Source organism: Oncorhynchus kisutch, linkage group LG7 (assembly GCF_002021735.2).
Source record: "Oncorhynchus kisutch isolate 150728-3 linkage group LG7, Okis_V2, whole genome shotgun sequence".
Classification (NCBI taxonomy): Eukaryota; Metazoa; Chordata; class Actinopteri; order Salmoniformes; family Salmonidae; genus Oncorhynchus; species Oncorhynchus kisutch.
The window spans coordinates 52,973,433-52,983,482 of NC_034180.2; the positions used below are offsets into that span (position 1 = coordinate 52,973,433).

Sequence of the window (10,050 nt, forward strand, 5' to 3'; positions counted from 1 at the left end):
CTTATCCCCAACCCCTTATCATCCATCCACCCCTATCCCCAACCCCTTATCATCCATCCATCCACCCCTATCCCCAACCCCTTATCATCCATCCACACCTATCCCCAACACCTTATCATCCATCCACCCCTATCCCCAACCCCTTATCATCCATCCATCCTCCCCTATCCCCAACCCCTTATCATCCATCCATCCTCCCCTATCCCCAACCCCTTATCATCCATCCATCCACCCCTATCCCCAACCCCGTATCATCCATCCACACCTATATCCAACCCCTTATCATCCATCCACCCCTATACCCAACCCCTTATCAACCATCCACACCTATCCCTCACCCCTTATCATCCATCCACCCCTATCCCCAACCCCTTATCATCCATCCATCCACCCCTATCCCCAACCCCTTATCATCCATCCACCCCTATACCCAACCTCTTATCATCCATCCACCCCAACCCCTTATCATCCATCCACCCCTATCCCCAACACCTTATCATCCATCCACACCTATATCCAACCCCTTATCATCCATCCACCCCTATATCCAACCCCTTATCATCCATCCATCCATCCACCCCTATCCCCAACCCCTTATCATCCATCCGCCCCTATCCCCAACCCTTTTTCATCCATCCGCCCCTATCCCCAACGCCTTATCATCCATCCACCCCTATCCCCAACCCCTTATCATCCATCCACCCCTATCCCCAACCCCTTATCATCCATCCACCCCTAACCCCTTATCATCCATCCATCCCTATCCCCAACCCCTTATCATCCATCCACCCCTATCCCCAACCCCTTATCATCCATCCACCCCTATCCCCAAACCCTTATCATCCATCCACCCCTAACCCCTTATCATCCATCCATCCACCCCTAACCCCTTATCATCCATCCATCCATCCACCCCTATCCCCAACCCCTTATCATCCATCCACCCCTATCCCTAACCCCTTATCATCCATCCATCCCTATCCCCAACCCCTTATCATCCATCCACCCCTATACCCAACCCCTTATCATCCATCCACACCTATATCCAACCCCTTATCATCCATCCTCCCCTATCCCAACCCCTTATCATCCATCCACCCCTATATCCAACCCCTTATCGTCCATCCACACCTATCTCCAACCCCTTATCATCCATCCTCCCCTATCCCAACCCCTTATCATCCATCCACCCCTATATCCAACCCCTTATCGTCCATCCACCCCTATCCCCAACCCCTTATCATCCATCCACCCTTATCATCCATCCACCCTTATCCCCAACCCCTTATCATCCATCCACCCCTATCCCCAACCCCTTATCATCCATCCATCCACCCCTATCCCCAACCCCTTATCACCCATCCACCCCTATATCCAACCCCTTATCATCCATCCACCCCTATATGCAACCCCTTGTCAATCCAACACCCCACATCTCTTTCTGCATGACACACCCCTACCCTCTCCTATCTAACCTACCCCTCCTGTCTACTTCACCCAACCCTTTCACTGACACCCCCCTGACAACCCCTCTGACACCCCCCTGACACACTTGTTCCATGTGTGCTGTGCTGCATGAACTGTGGCTTCACCTGATACCTGGCACACCTCCACATGGCCCTTCACACCTGGTATACCTGGCCTTGCCCTGTACCTGGCGTTTCACACCTGGCACACCTGGCACACCTGGCCTGGGCTCCTACCTGGCTCTTCACACCTGGCACATCTGACCCTTCACACCTGCCCCCCTACCACACCTGACACCCCAGGACCACTCGGGCACTCTGGGGGCTGAGGAGTTCAAGGCCTGCCTGATCAGTCTGGGCTTCGATATCGCCAACGATGCACAGGTACTGAACACAGCTCCACACTGCAGGGGCCTGAGGTTAACGATGTCATTTTGTTCTCTTTGTTTCGTACCTTTTATTCCCTTCCATCTCCCCTCTACCTCAATGTATTCCCTGTACCCACCTCCATCCCCCCTCTACCTCAATGTATTCCCTGTACCCACCTCCATCCCCCTTCTACCTCAATTTATTCCCTGTACCCACCTCCATCCCCCTTCTACCTCAATGTATTCCCTGTACCCACCTCCATCCCCCTTCTACCTCAATGTATTCCCTGTACCCACCTCCATCCCCCTTCTACCTCAATTTATTCCCTGTACCCACCTCCATCCCCCTTCTACCTCAATGTATTCCCTGTACCCACCTCCATCCCCCTTCTACCTCAATTTATTCCCTGTACCCACCTCCATCCCCCTTCTACCTCAATTTATTCCCTGTACCCCACCTCCATCCCCCTTCTACCTCAATGTATTCCCTGTACCCACCTCCATCCCCCTTCTACCTCAATGTATTCCCTGTACCCACCTCCATCCCCCTTCTACCTCAATGTATTCCCTGTACCCACCTCCATCCCCCTTCTACCTCAATGTATTCCCTGTACCCACCTCCATCCCCCTTCTACCTCAATGTATTCCCTGTACCCACCTCCATCCCCCTTCTACCTCAATGTATTCCCTGTACCCACCTCCATCCCCCTTCTACCTCAATGTATTCCCTGTACCCACCTCCATCCCCCTTCTACCTCAATGTATTCCCTGTACCCACCTCCATCCCCCTTCTACCTCAATGTATTCCCTGTACCCACCTCCATCCCCCTTCTACCTCAATGTATTCCCTGTACCCACCTCCGTCCCCCTTCTACCTCAATGTATTCCCTGTACCCACCTCCATCCCCCTTCTACCTCAATGTATTCCCTGTACCCACCTCCATCCCCCTTCTACCTCAATGTATTCCCTGTACCCACCTCCATCCCCCTTCTACCTCAATGTATTCCCTGTACCCACCTCCATCCCCCCTCTACCTCAATGTATTCCCTGTACCCACCTCCATCCCCCTTCTACCTCAATGTATTCCCTGTACCCACCTCCATCCCCCTTCTACCTCAATGTATTCCCTGTACCCACCTCCATCCCCCTTCTACCTCAATGTATTCCCTGTACCCACCTCCATCCCCCCTTCTACCTCAATGTATTCCCTGTACCCACCTCCATCCCCCCTCTACCTCAATGTATTCCCTGTACCCACCTCCATCCCCCTTCTACCTCAATGTATTCCCTGTACCCACCTCCATCCCCCTTCTACCTCAATGTATTCCCTGTACCCACCTCCATCCCCCCTCTACCTCAATGTATTCCCTGTACCCACCTCCATCCCCCTTCTACCTCAATTTATTCCCTGTACCCACCTCCATCCCCCCTCTACCTCAATTTATTCCCTGTACCCACCTCCATCCCCCTTCTACCTCAATTTATTCCCTGTACCCACCTCCGTCCCCCTTCTACCTCAATTTATTCCCTGTACCCACCTCCGTCCCCCCTTCTACCTCAATGTATTCCCTGTACCCACCTCCATCCCCCCTTCTACCTCAATGTATTCCCTGTACCCACCTCCATCCCCCTTCTACCTCAATGTATTCCCTGTACCCACCTCCATCCCCCTTCTACCTCAATGTATTCCCTGTACCCACCTCCATCCCCCTTCTACCTCAATGTATTCCCTGTACCCACCTCCATCCCCCTTCTACCTCAATGTATTCCCTGTACCCACCTCCATCCCCCCTTCTACCTCAATGTATTCCCTGTACCCACCTCCATCCCCCTTCTACCTCAATGTATTCCCTGTACCCACCTCCATCCCCCCTCTACCTCAATTTATTCCCTGTACCCACCTCCATCCCCCTTCTACCTCAATGTATTCCCTGTACCCACCTCCATCCCCCCTCTACCTCAATTTATTCTCTGTACCCACCTCCATCCCCCCTTCTACCTCAATTTATTCCCTGTACCCACCTCTATCCCCCTTCTACCTCAATTTATTCCCTGTACCCACCTCCATCCCCCTTCTACCTCAATTTATTCCCTGTACCCACCTCTATCCCCCTTCTACCTCAATTTATTCCCTGTACCCACCTCCTTCCCCCTCTACCTCAATTCTTCTTCTTCTTCTTCTTCTTCTTCTTCTTCTTCTTCTTCTCCTGTCCACCCCCATCTTAATGTCCACCTGGGTACCTGTGACATCCCTCCCCTACTTTATCCCCCCCCCCCCATATTTCCTCTTCCACCTTTCAATCTGTTCCTCCTTCGTACTGTTTGTCCCTGGCTGGTACCTGTAGAAGAAAACAGGGATGATGGAAGCGGAAGACTTCAAAACCTGCCTTATCTCCCTCGGTTACAACATGGTAAAGCCAAACCACCCGTTCCATCTCGCCCTCTGTCAAGTACCCTCCTATGTGTGCCTATGAACCTATGAATGTATCAATATGTGTCTGTCTGCCTTGTAGCCATTTGTGGAAAGGCAACAAATGTACACTTGTCTCTTCAAGATCAGTCCACATTCATTTATAAAACAAAAACGGTCCACCAATCACGATCAGATTGATCTCTTAATGAGAAAATATGTCTTGTCTCTCATTTACAGTCTAAAAAGTATAGTTTGTTTACGTCATAGCCTGGGACCTGGTTAAAAGTAGTCCACTATATTATAGGGACTGGTATGCCATTTGGAACACAGTCTATATATCACCTTTATGTGAAAGCTCCATCTGCTAACTGCAGTATGTGATGTGATGCTTGCAGTGTATTTGCTTGTTGCTCTGGTGATGGTCTCCTTGGTGATAGTGTTTATGGTTTCTGTCCAATAGGGTGAAGCGGAGTTCTCTCGCATCATGAGCATCGTGGATCCCAACCGGGTGGGCGTGGTCACGTTCCAGGCCTTTATTGATTTCATGTCCCGAGAGACAGCCGATACTGACACCGCTGACCAGGTCATGGCCTCCTTCAAGGTCCTGGCTGGGGACAAGGTAATCATATACATTTAGCAATTATACAATGAATCAAGCAATCAAACAATCAAAACAATCAGTTAATCAACCAATCAGTCAATCAATCAATCAGTTAATCAACCAATCAGTCAATCAGTTAATCAATCTGTTAATCAGTTAATCAATCAGTTAATCAACCAATCAGTCAATCAATCAGTTAATCAATCTGTTAATCAGTTAATCAATCAGTTAATCAACCAATCAGTCAACCAATCAGTCAATCAATCAATCAGTTAATCAACCAATCAGTCAATCAATCAATCAGTTAATCTATCCGTTAATCAGTTAATCAATCAGTTAATCAATCAGTCAATCAATCAGTTAATCAGTTAATCAATCAGTTAATCAGTCAATCAATCAGTTATTCAGTCAATCAATCAGTTAATCAATAAATGAATCGGTTAATCAATCAGTCAATCAATCAGTTAATTGGTTAATCAATCAGTCAATCAAGTAATCCGTCAATCAATGAGTTAATCAATCAATCAGTCAATCAGTTAACCTGTTAGTGATCCCTTCCCGCGCCAATCCTGCGGGAACAATTTGACAACATCCAGTGAAATAGCAGAGCGCCAAATTATAAAATAATCTTGAAATATCAACATTCAACATAACTGTAAAATATAACTGCAATATATAAAAAATAAAGCTTAACATCTTGTTAATCCAGCCGCAGTGTCAGATTTCAAAAAGGCTTTACGGCGAAAGCAGACCATGCGATTATCTGAGGACAGCGCCCCCCGCATACAAACACATTAAAATAATTTTCAACCAGGCAGGTGGCGACACAAAAGTCAGAAATAACAATATAATAAATGCCTTACCTTTGAAAATCTTCTTCTGTTGGTACTCCAAAATGTCCCAGAAACATCACAAATGGTCCTTTTGTTCGCTGATGTCCTTCTTTATATCCCCAAAATGTCAATTTATTTGGCGCGTTTGATTCAGAAATACACTGGTTCCAACTCGCCCAACATGACTACAAAGTATCTAATAAGTTACCTGTAAACCTGATCCAAACATTTCAAACAACGTTCCTAATCCAACCTAAGGTATCCTAAAACGTAAATAATCGATCAAATTGAAGACGGAATATACTGTGTTCAATGCCGGATAAAAACAACGTGAAGGGCGCTCCAGTTCACGCGTACCAAACAGTAGAATCCATCTGGAGTGACACTCACAAAGAACAGCCGTACTTCTTCATTTCTCAAAAGAAAAACATCAACCAATTTCTAAAGACTGTTGACATCTAGTGGAAGCCATAGGAATTGCAACCAGGTTCCTATTAAATAGGGCTTCCCATAGAAAACCAATGGGAAATACTATGACCTTAGTTTTTATCCAATTTGGATAGAAAACAGAACTACAATCATCTGGCAGGGCTATAGAGTCAACAGCAGAACTACAGTCATCTGGCAGGGCTATAGAGTCAACAGCAGAACTACAGTCATCTGGCAGGGCTATAGAGTCAACAGCAGAACTACAATCATCTGGCAGGGCTATAGAGTCAACAGCAGAACTACAGTCATCTGGCAGGGCTATAGAGTCAACAGCAGAACTACAGTCATCTGGCAGGGCTATAGAGTCAACAGCAGAACTACAATCATCTGGCAGGGCTATAGAGTCAACAGCAGAACTACAATCATCTGGCAGGGCTATACAGTCAACAGCAGAACTACAGTCATCTGGCAGGGCTATACAGTCAACAGCAGAACTACAGTCATCTGGCAGGGCTATACAGTCAACAGCAGAACTACAGTCATCTGGCAGGGCTATACAGTCAACAGCAGAACTACAGTCATCTGGCAGGGCTATACAGTCAACAGCAGAACTACAGTCATCTGGCAGGGCTATAGAGTCAACAGCAGAACTACAGTCATCTGGCAGGGCTATACAGTGAATACAGACGTAAACATTAAACATTAAATCCATATTTACTAAATGAAACTATTCTTCCCTTCTCTCTTCCTACACCAGAACTTCATCATGGCTGATGAGCTTCGTCGTGAGTTGCCTCCTGATCAGGCAGAGTACTGCATCGCCCGCATGGCGCCCTACTCCGGCACCGACGCTGTCCCCGGCGCCCTGGACTACATGTCCTTCTCCACCGCACTCTACGGAGAGAGTGACCTCTGAGTGACCTTTGACCCCTACCTGGGAGGTTATGTCCTATGAGGTCACTCACCAGTCTACCTGCTCACTCCACCGCCCACAAGACCCTCCTACTGCCCTCCCAGTGAGCACAAGACGTTGACAAAACGTCCTTTTGTTTGAAAAGACGTCAAAAATACATATTTCTGGTTGAAAATATGTAATTTTTGGTAAAAATATGTTTAAAAAAAATATGTATTTTTGATTGAAAAGACATCAACATCTTGTTCTCACTGGGCCATCACTACAGCCCTGCTCTAGTCTGGGTCCCAGATCTGTTGGTGATATCTTACCATACCGTCACTCATCGTTGTCACGCCAGTTTGCCAAAACATCACAAGACAGATCTGGCATCAGGCAAGCTCTGCTCTACAACACTCAAAACAGAACAGATAGATATGGCATCAGGCTAGCTCTGCTCTACAGCGCTCAAAACAGAACAGATAGATATGGCATCAGGCTAGCTCTGCTCTACAACACTCAAAACAGAACAGATAGATATGGCATCAGGCTAGCTCTGCTCTACAACACTCAAAACAGAACAGATAGATATGGCATCAGGCTAGCTCTGCTCTACAGCGCTCAAAACAGAACAGATAGATATGGCATCAGGCTAGCTCTGCTCTACAACACTCAAAACAGAACAGATAGATATGGCATCAGGCTAGCTCTGCTCTACAGCGCTCAAAACAGAACAGATAGATATGGCATCAGGCTAGCTCTGCTCTACAACACTCAAAACATGTTTCTATGTTGCTGGCCTTATATTATATGCCATTGTCATCCTGTCTGCCACTTTCTCCTCTTTCACACTACATTGAATTTGCCCCTAGACGCTGATCTTGGGTCAGTTTAGCATTTTCCCCGCTAAGGGTTAAGGTTAGGACTGGGAGAGGGGACGCTGATTCTAGATTATGTACCTAGGGAAAACTTCACCCCGGAGAAAGCCCCTCCCTTCCTTCCTTCCTTCCTTCCTTCCTTCCTTCCTTCCTTCCTTCCTTCCTTCCTTCCTTCCTTCCTTCCTTCCTTCCTTCCTTCCTTCCTTCCTTCCTTCCTTCCTTCCTTCCTTCCTTCCTTCCTTCCTTCCTTCCTTCCTTGCTTCCTTCCTTCCTTCTTTCCTTTCTTCTTTCCTTCCTTCCTTCTTTCCTTCCTTCCTTCCTTCTTTCCTTCTTTTTTCTTTCCTTCCTTCCTTCTTGCTTCCTTCTTTCCTTCCTTCTTTCCTTCCTTCCTTCCTTCCTTCCTTCCCCACTCCCTCCCTCACACTCTGCCTCAGTTGCACTTGCTTCCTGTGCAGCAATGCAGCAAATCTCTCCAGGTTTACAAAGAGGGGGAGAAATGTATTTCGTTCTTGTTATTGTTTTTCTTCAGAAAATGAATAAAGTAAACATATTTTATTATACAGAACAAAAAAAGTTTTTTCTTCTTCACCTGATAAAAAAATAAAGAAAAGAAAATAAAGAAAAATTGCTATAATTGCTTAAGACTTATTCCTACTTTGCCACAGTACACACTGACATAGTATCACAATATACCTCTGCTGTGCCTCTGATGAAGCTAACTGCCTTAGTAATGGCCTGATGCTTCAGAGCAGAATGAACTGCCTTAGTAATGACCTGATGCTTCAGAACAGAACTAACTGCCTTAGTAATGACCTGATGTTTCAGAACAGAACAGAACTAACTGCCTTAGTAATGACCTGATGTTTCAAAACAGAATGAACTGCCTTAGTAATGACCTGATGCTTCAGAACAGAACTAACTGCCTTAGTAATGACCTGATGTTTCAGAACAGAACAGAACTAACTGCCTTAGTAATGACCTGATGTTTCAGAACAGAACAGAACAAACTGCCTTAGTAATGACCTGATGCTTCAGAACAGAACGAACTGCCTTAGTAATGACCTGATGCTTCAGAACATAACAAACTGCCTTAGTAATGACCTGATGTTTCAGAACAGAACAGAACAAACTGCCTTAGTAATGACCTGATGCTTCAGAACATAACAAACTGCCTTAGTAATGACCTGATGCTTCAGAACAGAACAAACTGCCTTAGTAATGACCTGATGCTTCAGAACAGAACGAACTGCCTTAGTAATGACCTGATGCTTCAGAACAGAACGAACTGCCTTAGTAATGACCTGATGCTTCAGAACAGAACGAACTGCCTTAGTAATGACCTGATGCTTCAGAACAGAATGAACTGCCTTAGTAATGACCTGATGCTTCAGAACAGAACGAACTGCCTTAGTAATGACCTGATGCTTCAGAACAGAATGAACTGCCTTAGTAATGACCTGATGCTTCAGAACAGAATGAACTGCCTTAGTAATGACCTGATGCTTCAGAACAGAACGAACTGCCTTAGTAATGACCTGATGCTTCAGAACAGAATGAACTGCCTTAGTAATGACCTGATGCTTCAGAACAGAACGAACTGCCTTAGTAATGACCTGATGCTTCAGAACAGAACAGAACAGGTCATTACTAAGGCAGTTCGTTCTGTTCTGAAACATCAGGTCATTACTAAGGCAGTTCGTTCTGTTCTGAAACATCAGGTCATTAGCTTCTAACAATGCAGTAATATCTGGTTTTAATGTCTGTGATTAAAATGTCAAACAAGTACAACAATAATTTAAATGTTTTTTTGTTTTGTTCGAATCCGATTAACACCCAAATAGCACAGTAGCAGTAATCAAGATGCAATTACATGTATGTAAACCGGAAGAATTTACTCAAGATATACTAAGAATGGTATGTCCAGCAATAGAGATATTAGAGCAGCATTAGTACAGACAGAAATACTCAGTTTCATCAGCTGTCTGGGTGGCTGGTCTCAGACGATCCAGCAGGTGAAGAAGCAGGCTGTGCAGGTCCTGGGCTGGCGTGGATACATGTGGTCTGCGGTAGAGGCTGGTTGGACATACTGCCAAATTCTCTAAAATGACATTGGAGGAGGTGGCTTATGGTAGAGAAATTAACATTAATTTCCCTGGCATCAGCTCTGGT

General features: G+C 46.1%; 1 protein-coding gene across 5 annotated transcripts in view; it reads left to right on the forward strand.

Moving 5' to 3' along the window:
* Positions 1 to 8,515, forward strand: part of LOC109885917 (alpha-actinin-1) — a 154,520-nt gene extending 146,005 nt beyond the window's left edge. For 2 of the 5 annotated variants that reach the window (XM_031829328.1, XM_031829325.1), the window contains 3 exons: positions 1,770 to 1,850; positions 4,709 to 4,867; positions 6,869 to 8,515. In XM_031829328.1, coding sequence (XP_031685188.1) covers positions 1,770 to 1,850; positions 4,709 to 4,867; positions 6,869 to 7,027 — 399 coding nt within the window. In that variant the 3' untranslated portion in view covers positions 7,028 to 8,515. Of the gene's footprint in view, positions 1 to 1,769; positions 1,851 to 4,180; positions 4,247 to 4,708; positions 4,868 to 6,868 lie in introns of all 5 variants that reach the window. The other 3 variants (XM_031829329.1, XM_031829326.1, XM_031829327.1) reach the window with 2 other exon arrangements.
* The last annotated feature ends 1,535 nt before the right edge of the window (positions 8,516 to 10,050 follow it).